This window comes from Spea bombifrons, chromosome 6 (genome assembly GCF_027358695.1).
Source record: "Spea bombifrons isolate aSpeBom1 chromosome 6, aSpeBom1.2.pri, whole genome shotgun sequence".
Taxonomy (NCBI): Eukaryota; Metazoa; Chordata; class Amphibia; order Anura; family Pelobatidae; genus Spea; species Spea bombifrons.
Genome location: NC_071092.1, coordinates 20,151,880 through 20,175,633, shown reverse-complemented (window position 1 = coordinate 20,175,633; position 23,754 = coordinate 20,151,880). Strand labels below are relative to the sequence as shown.

At 41.3% G+C, this 23,754-nt stretch overlaps 1 protein-coding gene across 1 annotated transcript in view; it reads right to left on the bottom strand.

Annotated features, from left to right (window-relative positions):
• Window positions 1-4,791: 4,791 nt before the first annotated feature.
• Window positions 4,792-23,754, bottom strand: part of FOXRED2 (FAD dependent oxidoreductase domain containing 2) — a 114,479-nt gene continuing 95,516 nt past the window's right edge. The window contains exon 9 of the mRNA XM_053469060.1: window positions 4,792-5,149. Within this exon, the coding sequence (XP_053325035.1) occupies window positions 4,944-5,149 (206 nt within the window). The 3' untranslated portion in view covers window positions 4,792-4,943. The remainder of the gene's footprint in view (window positions 5,150-23,754) is intronic.

Below are 23,754 nucleotides of genomic sequence, written 5' to 3'. Positions count from 1 at the left end.
TTTCCACAACACAGTGGAATGGGCAGTCTTTGGGATACTCCCGCAGACTTCCCACCATAATACTTTCCGGGTCGGGCTCCTTTTTAGCATCCTTTCTGCTGTTGCTAAACGAGCCATTCTATCCCAATGGATATCTCCCCAGCCACCTTCCTTGGAGATAGTCGTGTCCCGGGTTCAATTTTTGTTTTGCATGGATTGGATCGAATCGAATACATTCTGCATAAAGAAAGTAAAGTTAAGCATTTTTTTCACCAATGGTCACTATATATATATATATATATATATATATATATATATATAGTGTCTCTAGATAGGTCCGCACAGAGCTCCATCTTTTTAGCTTTCAATACTACCCAATGGTATTGCCTTCAAGTCCTGAAGGGTCGGCCACCGATTCCAGGTTTCCAGAGCTAATAGTACTGGAGCAAGGGGATCCTATGATGGCCCAGGAGAGTCCAGCTATGACAGCTATGACGGTTGGGAGCCTTCCGGCATTTATTCTGCCGTTTTTCGATATTATTCAGTGGTGTTCTATTATGTATATGTAATTTTAATGTCATTCTCTCATTTTCAACATATGGTTTTAATACGGATTGATGTCATAATGCACACTGCTACTGTTATTTCAACTAACACTTTCCCGATTAATAAAGAAATAAAAAAAAAAAAAAAAAAGGTTTGAGTCTACGGTCACTCCGAGGCAGCGGCCTTGTGGTGAAGGAGAGATAGTGGTACCGTCTCCAGGAAGAGATGACAGATAGGCAACTGCTGATCTGAGAGAGGACAGATGCAGAGAGATTGGGGGTGGAGAGATAGATTTGTGTGTGATCTGCATAGAGGTGCTATTTGAAGCCACAGCTGTCGATAAGTTTTCCAAGTGAGGAAGTATAGATGGAGAATAGTAGTGGATCCAGGACAGAACCCTGAGGTACTCCAACAGACAGAGGCATTGAAGAGATGGAGCCACCAGCAAAAGACACAGAGAAGGATCTGTTAGAAATATAAAAAACAAATTGTCTCTATATCTTTTATAGGTTAAAAACATGCTTTTTAAATAAGATTTCTGTTGTGTCACAAAAGGTTGTAGTAAGTTATCTATGTATTCTGATAACAGTGAGGTAATCGCTCAAATTCCTGAGACTATGAATCCTCCTCGTGGATTTATGGGATCTTTGTGTGCCTTAGGTAGTATATAGAAAACTGGAATTCTAGGATGGGTAATTTGCAAATGGTCTGAAAAACACCCCTCCTCTTATAATCAAAGTCGTCTTCTAATCATACTTCAAACGAGGTCTGACTATGAGACTAAGATCCAGATCCCCCGCAGCGCTGCAGGGGACCTGGATCCTTCTGTCTAGCAACCTCAGCTGCTGAGTTTGTTGTAAGGTATATACCGTATTTGCTCGGTTATAAGACGAGGTTTTTTCAGGCGCAAATGCTCTGAAAAATACCCCTCGTCTTAGAATCAGGGTTGTCTTATGATCAGACCTCAAATAGGTCTGACTATGAGACTAAGATCCAGATCCCCCGCAGCGCTGCAGGGGACCTGGATCCTCCTGTCTTATGCCCCCCATTTAACACCCCCCAAAGTTATCGGTGCTTCTGACTCCCCGGTCATGTAGGCGGGCAGCGGGTAGACGTCTACGCGATTCGCGTTGGCAACTTCCGCTGCAGCCGGAAGGAGGTGGGGATAGAAGCGGGGGTTGTCCACCGGTGCGGGGAATTCTCTCTGACAGTTGGGGGAGGTCTGCGCGATGGACGCAGACAACCCTCGCTGCTAACCACACCTCCTTCCGGCTGCTGCGGAAGTTGCCTACGCGAATCACGTAGACGTCTACCCGCTGCCCGGACAACAAACCGAGGAGTCAGAAGCACCTGTAAGTTTGGGGGGGGCTGTTAAATGGGGGGCATAAGGCATTTCTGTAGGCAGAGTGCTCTATGAAATGCCTTTTAACCCCCTTTAATGCCACTCTCCTCAGAGTGGCATATATGGGGTATAAGGCATTTCTGGTGGCAGAGTGGCACATAGGGGATCAAAAGGCATATCATGGGGCACAGTGGCATATAGAGGATTAAAAGGCATATCATGGGACACAGTGGCATATAGGGGGTATAAGGCATTTCTGGGGCAAATGTGCATAACTGGGGGGCAGGTTGGAAAATAAAAGGAAATAAGAACTAAATATTTTTATCAATCATAACTTTTATTAAAAAAAAATAGTTTACATGAATTAACATTTACTGGTAAAACTTTTTTCCTATAGGGTCGTCTTATATTCTGATTTTTTCCTTTTTTTCCTAAATTAATATTCTGATTTTGGGGGGTCGTCTTATAATCGAGCAAATACGGTATATAATAATTTTTCGTAAGGTACATTGCTTGTATACTTTTTTCCATCTTTTTGTCTACCTGGTACTTGGATCTTTGATCTTCCGATATATAGGGATATATCGTTAAGTACTTTTAATAACAATATGGATAAATAGTCTGTAAGATGTTATATAAGGGTCCCCGATTTTTCCAAAACGGAGATACTGTCCTCCCTTTCTCTTCTCCATAGATGCCCGCCCTCTGAAAGTACAACCACAACCTTACCTCTCTGACACAACTCAGCACTTGTCTCCATGGAAATGCAAACGTCTGTGGTCCGGATACTATGCAAGGGTGACAGATGAGGACGCATTTTGACAGAGGGGACGTTCCTCCTCCGGTGGGAACACACGATCGTGAATACGTCATCGCGTTATGACAGATGAGGACCCGTTTTGACGGAGGGGGCATTCCTCCTCTGGTGGGAACACACGATCGTGAACATGTCATTGCTGTTATACGGGACCTAGGACAACACAGGATGATGCACCCACAATGCAGAAATGGTAGTGACGTCACAGAATGGAGAGCTAGGTAGGAAGTCCAAGGCAAACAGGCAGTACAGGATCAGCGGTAAATAAGCGTAATCAGGAGGTTCCGAGGTTGGGGCAGGCAGCACAGGAGTCGGTAAACAAAGCCAAGGTCTGGTACACGAACGTCCTGATGAAGCCTCCTGATGAAGCCCTTCTGATGGCGAAACGCGTTGAGGATAGACTTTTCCTCTCTTCTTTTATGCAAAGTAATTTTATTATATATTTTTTATTTTATATTATTAATAAATATATATATACTCTTTATAGTTGCAGTGTACCAGTATTTTATTTAGGAGCTAGACTTTCACACTTCATACCCCTGTATCCCATGGATTGGGAAGCTGGAAGCATTCAGAAATCATCTGGAAGTCAGTGGGTTTTACACCCTCCCTGAGTGTTTTCTTGCGCATGTATGTGCACGGAATCTTGTGAGTTCAACCATTTTTATTATCCTTACACATGTTAAGAAGTACTATACTATTTGTATTCTCTTTTGGCACACTTTTTAGACACGGCATGACAAGAAACTGCAAAACGCACAAATAAGTTTAAACTTTTGTGAGTGCAACATAGATTTAATTTTTTTTAGTAATTTTTGACACACTACACTATTGTTGTTGTCCCCCACCATTTTTGTCTTACATGAGTGCCCCCTAGTGGACATGAACCCCATACTGTGACACAGATCACTGCATTTGCAGTTTGGCACTCCTGGAAAATTTTGCCTCATAGATTATTTGCGCAAGGCAATTAACACAAAAGCAGGAAATAAGTATGTTCATGTCTAACTCACCTGTTTTCTACAGTCCAGTACTGCTTAACCAGTTCTACTATTGCACCACTCAACTCCCTTTCTGTCTGCAGAAACCACCATCCTAGTGCTCGGATCTGAGCTCAAATCATTTTCAGGTTCAGGAGGCAGTGGAGGGATAATCTGAGTATGAGGCATTTAAACATGAATTCCAACCAGGGTCATCCCTAGTCGAGCCCAAGGTGACTTGACTTTTGCTGATCTCCCCATTGGGGACATCCTGTAACTGCTGTGAGAGAAAAGTCTTAAACTGTGGAAGCTCTGCATTTTCTCATTGTGACTTCACAAAAAATGTTAGCCAAAATAAAAGCCAATTACATTTTCCTTAAACTCTTTAACCTGCAGTTAGTGGCTTTCCTTCTTGCAGCATGGGCAACCCACAGGAGTACCCTGTCTTTACAGCATCATGTGCACACACTCTAACATTGTATCTGCACACATACACACTCTCTCTTTCTAGCCCTACTAACCCCAGGCTCACACCATAACACCATACAATAACACACGCTAACACCATACACTAATACACACAATCTGAATCAGAGGCTTTATATGTGAGGTCGAACCAGGACCATTCCTAATGGGGCCAAATAAGACTTGACTTTTACAGGGCTTCCCAGTGGTGGCATTACTGCCACGACACATTGAGACGTATACACAGCCGCTGTAACAACATACACTTATGAATACATGCGTATACACTCACTCTACATTCTCTCTTACAGATCCCCCTGTCAAAACTCTCCATCTTTCCCCCCTCACAGCTCTCGATGTCTTCCTGTCCTGCTCTCAGAGATTTACCTCTATGCCTCTTCCCTTATACAGTAACAGCTTTCCCTCATCCCCTTTACCTTGTGGTGTGCACAGCCTTCATCGTTGACACAGCTAGGCGCCTTATTTATGAGGGACCTGGAAGCAGGACAGGTAAGACCATAGGACCTGGATACCATCAGCATCCCCCTCACCATATGCAGCTGCCTGGGTGGACTGGTACTAAGACCGGCCCTGTACTTGTTAGCACAACATGCCATGTGACAAAAGAATATCATCGAACAATGGTTTAAGCAACAAAATAATTACTTTTCTTAAAATATTTATTGGGCTATGGAAAAGGAGTATTACATCCAACATTGTGGAGTCTGAGAAGCTGAATAACCACAGTGACCACGTGAGTCAGTATGGTATATAGATGATAATGTACACATCAGTGACAGCTTAAATGATTATATTACAGTTCATCTTTTCCATTGCGCCTGGTTTGTAAACGTTCATGCTTTGTCCTTTGATTTTGCTCTTGGTAATATTCCATGTTGACAGCATGATTATAAAATTGTCTTAGGTATGATGTTCCAACAAGGCCTTGATTCTGTAAATACCCTTGCTGGCAGAAGATAGGCAGCTCCTGGTATGTCATTGCAAAGAGGAAGCAGGATTCTGTGAAATGTGAGAAAGACAGGTATATATATTCATTTAAGGCTTTACCAAATTCAATAACAAGCAACACAGATCAATAATGAGAACTACTATCTTTAGCATGTTAGCATGTGTAAGTATGTTGCTGTACATGTGTGTGTTAGTATTTTTGTATGTTAATGTATGTAGGTATGTCAGTATTTTATTGTTACTTTTTCATTGGAGTACATTGCTGAGTATTTCTTAGGTCAAATTGGTCAATATGTTTCTTGAAATTAACACCCACCCACTCACTGACATTATATAGAGTTAATGTGTAATATATATATATATATATATATATATATATATATATATATACCGTATTTTCTCGATTATAAGACAAGGTTTTTTTCAGAGCAAATGCTCGTCTTATAATCAGACCTCAAATAGGTATGACTATGAGACTAAGATCCAGATCCCCCGCAGCACTGCAGGGGACCTGGGTCCTCTTGTCTTATGCACCCCATTTAACACCCCCCCCAAACTTACCGGTGTCCTGATGAAAGTCTGTAATAAACAAGACTGAAACGTTGACTTAAAAACCGAAGTTGTTTGTGTGGTCATTTGCAAAGTCCCTGGAGTGCCGGTAACTATTTTTGGACTTTATAAATATATATATATATATACCGTATTTGCTCGATTATAAGACAAGGTTTTTTTCAGAGCAAATGCTCGTCTTATAATCAGACCTCAAATAGGTATGACTATGAGACTAAGATCCAGATCCCCCGCAGCACTGCAGGGGACCTGGATCCTCTTGTCTTATGCACCCCATTTAACACCCCCCCCAAACTTACCGGTGCTTCTGACTCCCCAGTGTGTAGCCGGGGCAGCGTGTAGACATCTACGCGATTCGCATAGACAACTTCCGCTGCAGCCGGAAGGAGGTGCGGTTAGCAGCGGGGGTTGTCTGTGTCCATCGCGCAGACCTTCACCGGCTGTCAGAGATCAGAGTTCCCCGCAATACAAATAGAATATAAGAATATATAAGCCAATACAAATGGAATATAAATTGCTTCTAAAATTTAACCAAACCATCTGCTTTTTTAAAAAAAATTAAAACAGTAATAACGATCAAATGTAATAACAATAATAGTGGTCTGTCTTTTTTTAACCCTTAACAACCTTTGACGGTTTAAAGCCATAACGCAACAACGGTCTGTTAATGACCTTTGACGGTCCTGAACCGTCATTAAATTTAAAAAGCTTAGAAAGTGGCTGCGGACGCCTGTTTTAAAAGCATTTAGGAGGTGTCTAGTTTTCAAAAATATATGGTTTGATGGGGTATATTGAATTAGTCAGCTTCAAAGATGTTCCAAAGAGGAGATGGAGGCAGAATAACCAAATGCTAAAAGTCTGTGTTGAAAACCTGAATGTCCCAAAAGTAGCCTTTTACCAGCCAAACAACCCAACAAATCACTATTCGGGAGTGAAAATTTCCAAACACATATTGCTGAACACATATTGGGGTGTTGTTTGACAGTGACATATACCAGGACCTGTATAATTATAACTGAATTACAATTTGGATGAAAAATTAAAACATAACTACCATTACAAAGTTTGGTTGTATAATTAGTGCATGGATTAAAATACCAGCATTTGAAATACCCTGGAGTGTCTAGTTTTCAAAAATATATGGTTTGATGGGGATAAATTGAGTTAACCGGCCTCAAAGATGTTCCAAAGAGGAGATGGAGGCAGAATGACCAGATTTGGAAAAAAGGTTTGGAAATCATAAAACGCTACTAGTACTTACAAAAAACAGCAAGAAAACATAAAAACATTGGGTATTTCTAAACGCAGGACAAATAGTAGAATCTATTTAGCTAGTTTTTTTACTTGCTTTTGTAGGTGAGTAAAAGATTCTTCAAATAAAAGTCATAAAAGGTTTTTTTTTTATTATTATGAGGAAAGCCGTTATTGTCCTGAAAAAAACAATATATAACTTGTGTGGGTACACTAAATGGGTGAGGAGAAAATTACAGCTGAACACAAGCACTGCAAAAGTGTTAAAACAGCCTCGGTCCCAAAGGATACAAAAAGAAAAAATAAGCCCAGTCCCTAAGGGGTTAATGAAGTAAATAAATACGAAATTTGCAATACATGCATATGAAAAGCTTTTTTGGTTACATTCAATGTATGTAGAAGACATTGTGTCACAACCCCATATGTGAGTGCAACTCCCTTCTTATTTTAAATCCTCGCAGTGTTATCTTTTAACCCCTTCATGACAATGGCTGATTTTATTTTTTTGTACCCTTCGTGACATTGGCCTTTTTTTTTTTTTTTTTTTTTTTTTTTTAAACATTACTGCACTGCCTGTGTTTAGCTGTAATTTACTTCTTTCCCCTTTACTGACTCAATTCTCCGTTTATTAAAAGGTATTAAAGTACATACATGTCATAAAAAGCATACATAAATACAGTGGTCATCAGCATCAGGCTTATTATAACGAGAGTACCAGTATAGTATACACATGTAATAAAAGATCCCAGAGAATAAAGTAGACAAAAAGATAAAAGTATGCAGTTATCTACCTCCTTGAGTGCAGCTGTGGGATCCAATACATTGGTTGCACCACTAGGGAGTTAAAAATTAGAGGCCTGGAACATCTTGGCGGTATACGCAATAATAGTCTAAAGCATAGCGTCCCGAAACATTGTAATAAATGTGAAAAGTTCTCATTACCAGATTTTAAGGTCATAGGAATAGATCTTATTTCTCCCCATTGGCGAGGTGGGGATATGAAACAAGAATTAGGCTTCTAAGCAATTTGATGTGTATATGTATTTTTGTTCATATACTAAATATATGTATTGTCATTTGGATCACATTTGATATAATGTATACATCTCTATCCGATACAATTTTATATATATATATATATATATATATATTTAGTCATTTTTTCCCCTTAAGAAAGACACATCATCAAAATATTAGTTAAGTAATACGGGACTCGATACTGTCCGTTTTTAATAAGTTTTATTTTATTTATTTTATTTAACGGGGACTTTTCCTTCATATGTGTTGGTTCCTGAGCATCTTTATTTGGATGCGGACGATCCGTCAGTTTAGGAGAGGTTTGGTTGTCCACAAAGATTTTATATATTCGTGAAAAGAGGAAGAGGCGTTGGAGTCAGCAAATATGGACTCAAAGGGTGTCAGAGATCCAACAGTGAGCGGGGCGACAGAAGTAAGTATAAACGTAACTCACCCCAATGGGTTATGTAGAATAAATGACATAAAAAAATTTAAAAAGATAATAGTGCACTCTGTATGATAAAATATAGCAATTTTTTTTTAAATGTATCAAAAATTCACATTCTGATGAGTCAGACAAAGACTGACTCAAATCATCAACGCTCAACTGTACTTGAATGGAGATATCTACAAATGGATAAAATCCCATAGCGCAGTATTGCAACACATCAGAAATGGAACAGAAAAAGGTGGCTACAATTAGCGTCTCACCTTGCCTAGAGCCGGTAACCTGGCTCCAGGGATAAAGAACACTGTACTGACTTAGGGCAGTACTCCCCCTTTAAGGTGATGGACAGCAGAGTGGATCCAGCAGAGTATATGGAGTATATGTATATAAATATACAATAGAAAGTGATGTAAAATGTAGAATAAAGACTTTATTACATAAATCACGATACTATCATAAAATATACTCTATTTAAGTGTCTCTGTGAATCCTCGGATACGTGTTTCGCCCGTGAGCTTCCTCAAGTCAGTTTGCTGTCCAAAACCATAATGCAGTCTTTTTAAATCCAATGCGTCCAATCCAGACGGCTTTTACGGAAGCGGAAGATGGTTACGGGTGCCTCCAATGTCCAAAGTTCAGTACAATGGGAACGCGAAAGTGTCTATACGCGTCCCCATTCAACATGTAAGTCTGTTACCAATTGGAAACACTTTTGTGTGTAGGGGTTAACCTAGGGAGGTCCGGCGCATCTGCCTAAACAAGCTGATTAAGCTTGTCATCAAGAAACGGGCAGTATTCGCTGCAGGAAAGACAGAACTATTTTCAGTGTAAGCAAATACTGAAAATAATAAAAGTGACATTGCAGTGTTTTGAAAAGCCAAACAGCTGGATTGGGCATAATAGCCTAGATTGAATGGGGGATATGTATGACTGATGACAACCATACTCAGGTTTAAATTAAGGAAATAAATAACAATTAAAGTTTTTATTTAAGATTTACAAAAAGAGAATTAAAAGGGATTAAATATATGCAATACCGCAATGTGTACTACAAATATTCATATATGTAATAAATAACAGATAATGCATAATCTACATATTAAAAACAAATAATATATAATTATATAAAAGTGCCCGTGCATTTCTTAAAGGGGAATACACTGTATGTCTTGTGTGTTAGTAGAGCGTAAAAATAGGGAAAAGTATGTGACCCTACGTTCTGGCCTTAAGAAGCTAAGTGACAACTAAACTATACCCTATCTATTCTCTAAATCAGCCCTATACTGACTCTAAATAGAAAAAGAACTAACCCTAAGGTGTCCCTAATCTATTTTCTTCCTAAACCCTAACAACTCTACGTGCACCTATATATCTTTTCCTCAAAATTATATCCCTAAACTATCCTTGTGTATGTGAAGAAGAAGTAATGTCCGTGGGGTTGCAGAGTATGTAATTTATAAATCCATTGCATTTCTTTAATGCCTAGCTTCTTGGTTATGTCGTCCCCTCTCCAATTTCTTGATACTACTTCCACTCCCCAAAAGGATAAATCTATGGGATTGCTTGAATATTTTGTCTTAAAATGCAGTGAAAGGCTATGCTTGTCATACCCATTTCTAATATTACGAATATGTTCTTGGATGCGTTGGAGTCAGCAAATATGGACTCAAAGGGTGTCAGAGGTTTGTCTAACTCATTCAAAGGGGCAAAATAAGTAATGAAGTGTTTAACCCCTTGGCTGCTAAGCCATTTCCCACCCTGGTGCTAAGCTGGTTTTCGGCATTTTGGTGCATCTCACATTTAAACGCGTTTAGAAGTACATTTCTTGGGAATAAACTATACAAACCATATATTGTTTTTTTCAGCACACCCAGCAGATTCCAAATATACCATTTTTATATGTGTATGTCTCATTAGGTTTGCAAAATAAAGCCAAAAATGGGAAAAAAGTTTAATTTTTCACTTCCGACTCAATAAAAACTAGTTTGTAATGTTATTTTTCTAAACTCTAATATCAAAAGCTGTGTTGCTAAATATTTGTAGTAGGTAACCGGTCTAAAATAAACAGAAATTGAGAACAGTAGACTGTGTTTTTCTAATAATTTATAGCTAAAAGTTAAATTTATTAGACTATCACAAAAGACATCTTTAAATTTAATGCATGGCTGCCGTCAATTAAAAAGCTCTAGCTGCCCGGGATGTTAAAATATGCCAACAAAACTATATAGTTTTAGAAACTACACCCCCAGCTGCAGCAAATGCGGGGTTACATGTATTTCTAGGACAAAAGTTGAATGCACAAATAATGATGGAATATGTCGCTTTGGCTAGAAAATATGTTTTTTCTAACCATAGCGACATGTTCATTTGTGTCTTGCGCACTGCAGGTTTGTACTAGAAACACATGCAGCCCCTCATTTGATTCGCCAAGGGTGTAGTTTTTGCAAATGTGTACTTTTTGTGCCATAATTTAACTTCTTACGTGAGCAGTAATACCACGTCAAGGCTTCAACCCTAATTACTGACCATTCACACGCCTTTCATATCTCCATTCACTCGCAGAAGCACACACCATACTTTCCATACATTCACTCATAGAAGCACACACCATTCTTTCCCCTTACAATCCCAAAGAAATGATGGTAAAGGGAGAAAAAAAATCACTTCTACAGCAAAAATAAGTTTTGCAGTAAAAATGCAAGGCGCTCCAGCGATGAGATGGTTACTCACGTACCGCACAGGCTAAATGGCTGATTTTAATAATATTTGCAGTTCATCAGGATTTCAAAAATTGCCTTCCTCTACCATTGGCTAAATTTAACCCCATGATCAAAGGGATCATGGGGTTAAAATTTAGTATCGGCCATTTTTAAAAAGGGAATGTGACTTTTTCATAGCTATATGATCACTGTGGTAACATTGGCTACCACAGTGATCATTTAGCTAGAATACTTAAACTTTTTTTTTTTTTTTAAGTTAAACTAGTAAATGTTTAGATAATTTAATTTGGGGCCTTTAGAGACCCCCAAATATTTTTTTTTTACTTTTTTTGTACATTTTTATTTTTTTTAACTTAATATTTTTTATTCTTTTTTCACAAGCATTATACCATTGGAAAGGTGAGGCGATTACCTTTCCAACGGTATATGTTGGGGGTCTGTAGCTGCTTAGATGTCTGAGATACAGGCATCTAAGCAGCATGCCCCCATACCGCTTTAACTGACAATTGTCAGTTATTAATAAAGTTGCGCGGTGACGTCATCGCGTCATTACGCGCGACATCACCAGCCAGATCGGGTGGTCCCAGTGATGCCCTTCAATATGAGGGGCAGATCGCCGGGGTAGGTGGTGATGGGGGTCCACAGACCTCCATCAAGGTAGGGTAGTGCTAGCGACGGCATGGTGCGGTCGTCAGCACCTGACTGGGACTGCTAGCGACGGCACCATGCCGTCGTTAGCAGTCAAGGGGTTAAGCTGATGGTAATAAAACTGGTGTTTAAAAGAAGGGGGCTCCCATAAGTAAATCTTTAAGAGGGAGAAATCTACCTCAACAAAGCACTCTGGAGACCCGGAGAGTCGTTTAACCTGGCATGAGAAATAAACGCGCAGCAACCTTGTCAGTAGGGAAGGCTGGTTGTAAGATAATGGCATGAGAGGACCAGGAAAAAGTGAGACGGTATTTATTCTGAGATCTTTTAAGGACCTTCAAGTTCCGAGACAACATGTGTAATGGAGCTAAGAGGTTCAGTAACAGAACACAACGTGCCCTTCGGCATGGATTTAAGTGCTCTCGTTAACTCGTCAATCGTTATGGGGGCATCCAATTCCTGCTGTGCATCCCGGGAAGCTTACAACGGAGATGTTTCGCAAGATAGGAATCTGAGAGCTCATTTAGTGGGGAAGTTAAGCCTGTGCGGGAGGGCAGATTATCCAGGTCAGTATAAAAATCCTGAAAACATTTAGCTAACTAGTTTTGTAGCGGAGGTTACCGTGAGAGTCGTGTATCTTAGACAGAAAAGTGGTGGCTCGTTTGGCCCTTAAAGCTCGAGCCAGGATCTTCCCAGGCTTATCGCCCAATTCATAAAAAAAGACTTCTAGTAACAAGAAAAAATCTTTTTACCTTGGAATTTATGAGAGCCGAAAGGCGATCTCTAAGAGATTTTATTTGTCCTAAAAGGGGGGGGGTGCCAGGGAGAATTTATGTTGGAGTTGAAGCTCGCAATCTTCCGGGTAAATGAGACAATAGATAACTGATCTGCCCGATGAAATGACCCCGAATGACGGCCTTATGGGCCTCCCAAAGCGTTTGGATCGGGGTAACCTCCAAATCATTTTCTGCTAAATAATGTCTAAGGCGCGAGGATAAGTCATCTATATATTTTCATTGAGACGCCAGCACCACTGTTTTTTGGGGGCGAAGGGCAGGTGGAAGGTAAGGTGGATGGATGCGTGGTCACCGAAAGTCTGAAAGTCAATGGAAGTAGAGCGTAAGTAGGAAAGGTGGTGATGCGATATAAAGAGGGCATCTATGCGCGTGTATCTGTAATTTAAGAAGGAATGATAGGTATAATCTAAAGTGGTCGGGTGTTGAGATCTCCAGGACTCCGCCAACTGATTTAAAAGTAACTTACGCTTGACCCGTTTTATTTTGACAAAAGGGATATGAGATCTCCCTGTGGAGCAATCAAGTCTCAGATCCAGGACCATGTTCAAGTCTCCACCAAGAGACCCTCTTGGTAGTTTGCTAGCTTAGGGAGGAGTTTCACTAAAAATGGGGTCTGGTCCTTATTGGGACCATAAACAGTAGCTAGGGTGACCCTATGTAACACAATATACCCTTTTAAAATGAACCTCTACCCTCTGGTTCCCTCCAAACGTCAGTAGATTGAAATGGCACAGATTTGTGAATCAGTATTTCAACCCCTTTTGTTTTGGAGGAAGAAGAACTAGCAAAATAGGAGGATTGATAGTACCGTATTTGCTCGATTATAAGACGACCCTGATTATAAGACGACCCCCCAAAATCTAAATATTAATTTTGGAAAAAAACAAAAAGCCTGAATATAAGACTACCCTTTAGGAAAAAAAAGTTTTACTAGTAAATATTCATTCATGTAAACAATTTTTTCATATTTAACCCCTTAAGGACCGGGCTCATTTTTCGTTTTGTACCCTGTGGGACCGCAGCTGTTTTGACACTATTGTGGTGCTTGTGTTCAGCTGTAATTTTCTCCTCACCCATTTAGTGTACCCACATAAGTTATATATTGTTTTTTTCAGGACAAGATGGGCTTTCTTCGGATACCATTATTTTGATCGTATCATCTTATTTACTATAAAAAAAAATAAAAAAAACATGGTGAAAAATTGAAAAAAAACACATTTTATGACTTTTATTTGAAAAATCTTTTACTCACCTAAAAAAGCAAGTAAAAAAACTAGCTAAATAGATTCTACTACTTGTCTTGAGTTTAGAAATACCCAATGTTTTTATGTTTTTTTGCTGTTTTTTGTAAGTTATAGGGCAATAAGTACAAGCAGCGTTTTATGATTTCCAAATCTTTTTTAACAAATCTGGTCAGTCTGCCTCCATCTCCTCTTTGGAAGATCTTTGAAGCCAGTTAACTCAATTTAACCCCCTCAAACCATATATTTTTGAAAACTAGACACCCCAGGGTATTCCAAATGCTGTTATTTTAACCCTTTCCATGCACCAATTATAGAACTACACTTTGTCAAACTTTGTAATAGTAATTTTTTTTATTTTTTTTTTCACACAAATTGTACTTTAGTTATAGATATACAGGTTCTGGTATATGTCACTGTAAAACAACCCCCCAATATGTGTTCAGGAAGATCTCCTGAGTACAGCGATACCCCACATGCATGGGTTTGTCAGATTGTTTGGCTGGTAAAAGGCTACTTTTGGGGCATGCGTAATCCAGGTGGTCATTTGGTCATTCTGCCTCCATCTCCTCTTTGGAACATCTTTGAAGCGGGTTAACTCAATTTAACCCATTCAAACCATATATTTTTGAAAACTAGACACCCCAGGGTATTCCAAATGCTGTTATTTTAACCCTTTCCATGCACCAATTATAGAACTACACTTTGTCAAACTTTGTAATAGTATTTTTTTATTATTTTTTTTTCACACAAATTGTACTTTAGTTATAGATATACAGGTTCTGGTATATGTCACTGTCAAAAAAAACCCCAATATGTGTTCAGGAAGATCTCCTGAGTACAGCGATACCCCACATGCATGGGTTTGTCAGATTGTTTGGCTGGTAAAAGGCTACTTTTGGGGCATGCGTAATCCAGGTGGTCATTTGGTCATTCTGCCTCCATCTCCTCTTTGGAACATCTTTGAAGCGGGTTAACTCAATTTAACCCATTCAAACCATATATTTTTGAAAACTAGACACCCCAGGGTATTCCAAATGCTGTTATTTTAACCCTTTCCATGCACCAATTATAGAACTACACTTTGTCAAACTTTGTAATAGTATTTTTTTATTATTTTTTTTTCACACAAATTGTACTTTAGTTATAGATATACAGGTTCTGGTATATGTCACTGTCAAAAAAAACCCCAATATGTGTTCAGGAAGATCTCCTGAGTACAGCGATACCCCACATGCATGGGTTTGTCAGATTGTTTGGCTGGTAAAAGGCTACTTTTGGGGCATGCGTAATCCAGGTGGTCATTTGGTCATTCTGCCTCCATCTCCTCTTTGGAACATCTTTGAAGCGGGTTAACTCAATTTAACCCATTCAAACCATATATTTTTGAAAACTAGACACCCCAGGGTATTCCAAATGCTGTTATTTTAACCCTTTCCATGCACCAATTATAGAACTACACTTTGTCAAACTTTGTAATAGTATTTTTTTTTTATTTTTTTTTCACACAAATTGTACTTTAGTTATAGATATACAGGTTCTGGTATATGCCACTGTCAAACAACCCCCCAATATGTGTTCAGGAACATCTCCTGAGTGCAGTGATACCCGACATGCATGGGTTTGTCGGGTTGTTTGAGATTTAAAATGCCACATTTGGGAAGTGCGCTTTTTTTCTCCATTTTGGTCAGTCTGTACCTATGCCCTATCTTTGAGCTTGGCCACTCCAGTTTACCCCATCAGCCATTTTTTATATATATTAGACACCCCTTGGGTATTTGAAGTGCTTTTATTTTAACTCTTTGTTGAGATTTTTAAGAAATTTTAGCACTTGCTCAAAATAATAAACTTTATTTTTTTATTTTATTTTTTTAATACTTTTTTATATTTTTTTTTACACATTTTGCAATGTACTGGATGGCTCATCTAGTGACATCACTGCATAATTATTTTTAAATGTTAGCACTTTTTTTTTTTTTTTTTTCCATTTTTTTTTTTTTTTTTTTTTGAATATTTTACTAATCACATAGTGATTAGAAAGCTGGGCTCCATTGACTTGCATGGTTGAATGCAGTACCTGTATTCAACCTGCAAGTGGAGCCAGAGTTCTCTAGAGGGTCTGGAGACCGTCTAGCTAACTCTCTCATCTTTATTGTTTATTTTCCCGGGCCGCCGCCATCTTTCTTGATGGCGAAGATCACCGGCAGCTGCGGCTGTGACCGCTCTCCGGAGCGGTCACAGCCCATCCAAAGGTAAGTGTTTGGTGTCGCTGGATGCCTCCTGATCGAGGCATTCCAGCGACACCATTTAAGTTTAGGAGGCGATCGTCGATCGCCTCCTAAACGCTTTTAAAACGGGCGTCCGCCGCCATACAATGTATGGCGGCTGTTGACGCTCCGGGGAGGGGCCAGACATGGCCCCCGATGCCGATCTCGGCGTTACTGAATGCCTCGACATCGAGGCATTACAGTAGCGCCGTTTAAGCGAAGAAAGTGATCGTTGATCACTTTCTAAGCTTATTTAATTTTATGACGGTTCAGGACCGTCAAAGGTCATTTAGCGACCTTCATGTCAGGACGGTCCTGAACCGGCAAAGGTCGCGAAGGGGTTAATAAAAGCTATGATTGAGAAAAATATATATTTTTTATTTCCTTTTATTTGCCAACCTGCCCCCCCCCAGTTATGCACATCTGCCCCCAGGGTTGCCACTCTGCCCCCAGAAATGCCTTATACCCCCTATTTTCCACTCTGCCCCATGATGTGCCTTTTAACCCTCTATATGCCACTCTGCCTCCAGAAATGTCTTATACCCTCCTATATGCCACTCTGCCCCATGATATGCCTTTTAACCCCCTATATGACAAAGTGGCATATAGGGGGTTAAAAGGCATATCATGGGGCAGAGTGGCATATAGGGGGTTAAAAGGCATTTCTGGAGGTATATAACTGCTAACAGCAATCACACTCCTATCAAGCCAAGGCAGCCAGCAGATGCTGGAACCTTGGGATGATAGTAGTGTGAGTACAGCCTCCCTATGCCATGCTACCACCACCCCCCCCTTACACATCCATGCTATCACACACACACTCATTCACAAACATTTAAATACTCATTCATTCCATTAATCACACATACTTGCTCAAAAACCCTCCCCCACCCCCTTACCTGAACTGCAAATCTCTCACTCGAAGACTTCTGCAGGAGCCCGGCTGTGCGAGCAACTTCTCTGGCCCCGCCCCCAGAGGAAGGAGGGGGAGGCAGAATTATGTGACACTCTGCTAGCTTCCTGTTCTCCTGCTGCTCACGACCAAAGCACCGGTAAGCAGCCTGGCCCCAGCGGACATTTTTTTGAGGTCTGATCAGGGCCGGACTGGCCCACCGGGATACCGGGAAATTTCCCGGTGGGCCGGAAGGTCCGTGGGCTGGGCGGCCGGCAGACTAACCATGAAGACAGCCGCTGAGCGGCTGCAAATGGCATTGAACGCCTCCCTCGGTGCCAGGGGCGGGCTGGGCAGGGGGGCAATTGCCCCCCAGGCTGCCCTAAATCTAATCAAAGCGGCCGGCCGGCATCAGCACCCAGCAGCCGTGTGCGATGGCCGTCTAGTGATGGGAGCAGCGTGAGGGGTGAAAGCTCCGCCCCCTCGCACTGACCTTTCACCCCTCACGCTGCTCCCATCACTATGCAGCCATCAGACTGCTGGGAATGTAATCTAAACGGCCAGTGCGTGCTGATGCCGCCGGTAGCCTCTGCTTTAATACTTTTTTTTTTACTTTATATGGCAAGCCGATCCAGCTTACCATATAAATAAAAAAAAAGTGTTAAAGTAGCTCCGGCCGGCGGCATCAGCACGCATTGGCCGTTTACCTTTTAACCCCCTTTTTGCCACTCCACCTCAGGATATGCCTTTTGACCCCCTATATGTCACTCTGCATCCAGAAATGCCTTATACCCCCCTATATGCCACTCTGTCCCATGATATGCCTTTTAACCCCCTATATGCCAGAGTGGCATATAGGGGTATAAGGCATTTCTGGATGCAGAGTGACATATAGGGGGTCAACGGCATATCTGGAGGCAGAGTGGCATAAAGGGAGTTAAAAGGAATGTCATGGGGCAGAGGGGCATATAGGAGGGTATAAAGCATACTGGGGAGGCAGAGTGGCATATAGGGGGCATAAGGCTTTTCTGTAGGCAGAGTGCCCCATGATATGCCTTTTAACCCCCTTTATGCCACTCTGCCTCCAGAAATGCCTTATACCCCCCTATATGCCACTCTGTCCCCTGATATGCCTTTTAACCCCCTATATGGCAGAGTGGCATATAGGGGGTTAGAAGGCATATCATGGGACAGAGTGGCATATAGGGGTATAAGGCATTTCTGGATGCAGAGTGACATATAGGGGGTCAAAAGGCATATCCTGAGGTGGAGTGGCAAAAAGGGGGTTAAAAGGCATATCACGGGGCAGAGGGGCATATAGGAGGGTTGAGGCATATCAGGGAGGCAGAGTGGCATATGGGGGTATAAGGCATTTCTGGAGGCAGAGTGACATATGGAGTAAAAGGCATTTCTGGAGGCAGAGTGGCATATAGGGGATTAAAAGGCATATTATGGGGCAGAGTGGCATATAGGAGGGTATAAAGCATATCAGGGAGGCAGAGTGGCATATAGGGGGCATAAGGCTTTTCTGGAGGCAGAGTGCCCCATGATATGCCTTTTAACCCCCTTAATGCCACTCTGCCTCCAGGAATGCCTTATACCCACTATATGCCACTCTGTCCCATTTCTGGAGGCAGAGTGGCATATAGGGGCTTAGAAGGCATATCAGGGGGGCAGAGTGGCAAGCCTGGGGGCAGAGGTGCATAACTCGGGGGTAGGTTGTCAAATGAAAGGAAATAAAAACCAAACATGTCTCAATAATAGCTTTTATTAAATATGGAAAAAAATGTCTACATGAATTAATAAAGAAATAAAAGTTTCTTACCAGAATATCGTGAAGAATAATGTGATCAGTGTTTTGTTCCGCTGAATAAAATGGAACTCTTTCATCTAAAAATGTTCGTAGTAGTAAATGTTTTGATCTCATTATGTGTAATGTATTTCATTTATTAGGGCCTTTTAACACTTTTGCTTTCTGGCATTTTAATACAAATAATGAGATAAAAAGAATGACACATAGTGTGACTCGGGTGTGTATAAGGGGTGCCTGTGGGTATAAGAGCTTCACCGTGAGATAAACTATATGGGGCTGGTCTCCAAATCTTTCCAGGGCTGCTTTTCAGTCCCAGTCCGGCCCTGGGTCTGATTAGAAGACAACCTCGATTATAAGACGAGGGGTATTTTTCAGAGCATTTTCTCTGAAAAAAAACTTGTCTTATAATCGAGCAAATACGGTATTTATTAGTTAGCTTAAATTATTTGGATGAAATAAAGTGGGTTTCCTGAATGAATGTGATATGTGTATGGAATGACTGCAAAGTGCATTGCAATTTAGACCTCTGTTGAGGTTTGTTAAGACCCCTAACATTTAGGGAAGTAATCTTAAGTGAGTCAAGAGTCATAGTATATTGTTATGTAAAGTAAGTCAGTAGAGACGAGGAAACAGTATCTCGCGCTATGTTCCCCACCGGATAAGGAACATAAAATACAATCAATAAGAAGCAAATCAAAAGAAATAACAAAAAAGAAACCAAACTTGGGCAGCAAATTACCCCGATGCCGGAGCATCCAAGTGGAAGCCAGAGGACCAAGCAAGTGGCCAAAAATCCTCTGCCAAGTCCAGGAGGGACATGCAGGGCAGGCTCTGGTGGGGGTAAGTATGTAAGTATCGTGTCGAAGTGTGAGAAAGGTATTAACATAAACTGTAAAGAAACAGGATATCGCCCACAGCCTCTCCGTTAGGCACCCTATGGTGCTTGTGTAACATTACAATTGTGCATGAAAACATATAGAAAAATATATTATAATGCATACGTGGAAGAAGAAAGAATGTAAGGAAGAACGTATAGACAGGAACAAACACCGCTTAGCCAAGTAGTGCATGGTATATAATGAAATTAATGGAAGAGCAATATAAAATGTGTATGTAAATAGTAATAACATAAGGCTAATCTGAGTGATGTAATACCGCTAGAATGACACCAAATGCGAAGTGTGATGCAACATTTCCCTATTAGGGAGTATATCTGTAATTCAAATGGTCCCTGTGACAGAACCCTCCATCACTGGGGTCCCTGGAGAGGCCTGAGAGCCAGCCTCCTCCCTATCGACTATGGGCCCAGGCCTTGTAGAGACTTCTGTGTGTGGATACAGGGGTTCAGTCTGCTGATGTACCCCATGTTTTAGCACTCAGAGTCTCAGAACTGTAACATCAGCTGGACATCCTGTGGTAGGAAGAAGGCTGATTGTCTGTGCATTGTTAATTGTATAGGTGTGAAGTGTTTCCCCTGTTATTGTGTGAGTTAGCCCTTGTCTTAAGACCCCCTGTAGGTAAGACTATGTGTCACTGCTGCATTCCTAATTATCAATTACATAACAGGTAGCTGTTAATCCTGTGAGCTCCTGTTATCCCTGTGTCCTGGCCATTGTCTGTCTTAAACCAATTATATGTCTATTATTTATTATTATTATTATTATCCTTTATTTATATAGCGCCAACAGTTTACGCAGCGCTTAATACAATACATAAATTCAAGGGATATGATAAGAATTGACAGACTAAGACAAACCGATACATTTGGTGGAGAAAGCCCTGCTCGCAAGCTTACAATCTAGAGGGAAATGGGGTGACAAACATAAGGCACAGAGAAAGGGTGAGAGGTAGTGTGGTGGTTGTATCGATGACAAGGAAGTTCTAGCAGCTAAGATGGTATGCTTCTCTGAAGAAGTGGGTTTTTAGATGTTTCTTGAATGTCGGGAGGGAGGGTGAATGCTGAAGGTTCCTTGGGAGTAGATTCCAGAGATATGGGGCAGCTCGAGTGAAATCTTGTAGACGGGAAAAGGAAGAGGTGATGAGTGAGGAGGAGAGCCTTAGCCCATGGGAGGAACGTAGGGATCGAGTAGGAGAGTATTTGCTAATGAGGTAAGAAATGTACGGAGGAGCAGTATTATGGATGGCCTTATATGTCAGTACCAGGATCTTAAATTTAATTCTAAAGGTAATTGGGAGCCAGTGGAGGGATTCACAGAGGGGGGAAGCAGAAGAGGAGCGACGTGCAAGGAAGATGAGCCTAGCAGCGGCATTTAGGATAGACTGTAGAGGAGAGAGTCGAGACAGTGGAGTGCCAACCAGAAGAGTGTTGCAGTAGTCAAGACGGGAAATGATAAGGGAATGAACCAGGGTTTTTGTGGATTCTTGGGTGAGGAATGGGCGGATACAAGAGATGTTTTTTAGGTGCAAGCGGCAGGATCTGGCGAGGGACTGAATGTGAGGGATGAAGGAGAGGTTTGAGTCAAGGATGACCCCAAGGCATCGGGCCTGGTTAGTAGGAGAGATAGTCGTGTTGTTAATGGTGATAGAGAATTCAGGGAGTGGAGATGGAGGGAGGGAAGATAATGAGTTCAGTTTTAGAAAGATTAAGTTTCAGGTAGTGTTGTGACATCCATGAAGAAATAGCAGACAAGCAATTGGTAATACGGGACAGGAAAGATGGAGAGAGATCAGGAGAAGACAGGTAGATTTGGGTATCATCTTCATATAGGTGATACTGGAGGCCAAATGAGTTGATTAGTTTGCCAAGAGAGGAAGTATAAAGAGAGAACAGCAGAGGGCCAAGGACTGAACCTTGGGGGACACCAACCGAAAGTAGAAGGAGTGATGATGTCTTGCCAGAGAAGTTGACAGAGAAGGAACGGTTAGACAGATATGAGGAGATCCAGGAGAGAGCTGTATCTCGAATGCCTATAGAAGCAAGTGAGTCTAGAAGAAGGTGGTGATCAACAGTATCGAAAGCAGCAGAGAGATCCAGTAGAATTAGAATAGAGTAGTGACCTTTTGCTTTGGCAGAGAGCAAGTCATTGGAGACTTTTGTTAGAGCTGTTTCAGTAGAGTGAAGGGGTTTGAAACTAGACTGTAGAGGGTCAAGGAGGGAATTAGAGGAGAGGAAGTTAGTGAGGCGATTGTACACAATCGTCATTCCACGTCTACGTCCCCAATTAATGTAATTATTATTATTTATGTCTCATGTCATTCTGTCCTTCCCCCGGATATTGTGTTGCAGGATTTGATCTAATTACTTCCTTCCTGCCATGGTAATTGGATCATGTGATATTTGTCTTGCCCCTTTTCTACTTGTGTATATATAGTTCTGTATTTGGCTTTAATAAATGAGTCCTGCTTCCACCTCAACATGAGTGTTGCCTGATGTCTGGGGTTGGCTGTAGCCATGCTGTGTAGCTAAGCTTCGGATAGCCACAGTGCCAATGCGGCTTCGGTGCAGCCACGTCCCTCCTTCTATCTACAACGCTGGTTCTGCCTGGTGCTGAAGGGGTTACTTGTTGGTGTCCCGGGAGGAGGAAGCAACGTTTGGCGGGAGTACCCAGTCGGGGTACAGGTCGGTCCCGTCACAGTCCCATACATAGAAGGCAATTGAAGATATCATAGGAAACATAGTAGTGTATGGTATATAATCTAGTGAATATAAGCGCAAACTAAAATGTGTAAGTGAATAATAACAACACAGGGCTAATCTGAGTAATGTAATACCGCGAGAATAACACCAAGTGTTAAGTGTAATGTAACAAATCCCCAAGAGGGAGTATATCTGCTATTCAAATAGTCCCATAGATAGGAGGCACTAGAAGCTATCACAGGGAACAAAGTAGTGTATGGTATATAGTGTAATGAATGTAAGCGCAACCTAGAATGTGTATGTGGAGAAAAATAACACAGGGCTAACCTGAGTAAGGTAATACTGCGAGAATATCGCCAAGTGCTAAGTGTAATGCAACAAATCCCTAATAGGGAGTATATCTGTTATTCAAATGGTCCTATACATAGGAGGTAGTGGAAGATATCATAAAGGTACAGAACATATAGGTGCCGGTGTAAATACGATCTCGTGTAAGTAACAGAAAAAAGGCATAAACTAAAATGGAAGCCTCTCCCGGGAGTTGCCATATATGGACGACGGCAACAGGCGGAATATTTACCAAACTGGACCTGAGAGGTGCTTATAACCTGATTCGCATTAGGGAGGGGGATGAATGGAAGACTGCCTTCAATACACGCATGGGACATTACGAGTATACCGTTATGCCTTTTTGTAACGTTCCCGCAATTTTCCAAGAATTTATAAATTAAATTTTTCGAGATATTGCACTTCACTTTGTTATAGTCTATCTTGACGACATATTAATTAATTCGTCGGATCTCGAAGCTCATCAGAAACACGTCCGTATAGTCCTTCATCGTCTCCGGCAGAATAATCTATATGCCAAACACTGTTCTTGTCCAGGTTTAATTTTATCATCTCCTACAGACCGGGATCCAAAAATGTTAAGGTCGACGCGCTATCCAGATAGTTTATTTCTACCTCAGAGGACATTCCAGTTCCTGAACCTATTATCCCTCCAGCTCGTATCATTTCTGCTGTTACTACTCAACTTGATTCTTCATTGACTAAGCGCATCTTGAAGGCTCAGTCCCGTTCTCCTGTCCACAGTGCTTGACCCATGGGTACTCTATTTGTACCTGAATCTTGGTACCCATCTTTGTACGAGAAATCATTAGACTCCATGGTCTCCCGATGCAGATTGTGTCTGACAGAGGAGTTCAGTCCACTGCCATCTTCTGGAGAACGTTCTGATAAACCAGACAATTTTCGGCCTTCAGCCAGCCCTCGAGAGGGGGGTAATGTCACCTGCTCCCACAAATCCGCTGTCCCCCGTCCGTCCGTCCTGCTCCCGGCTCGCCGCTACACTTACCTCGTGTCGAGGTCAGGAGGAAACGTCGGCTGGGTGCTCG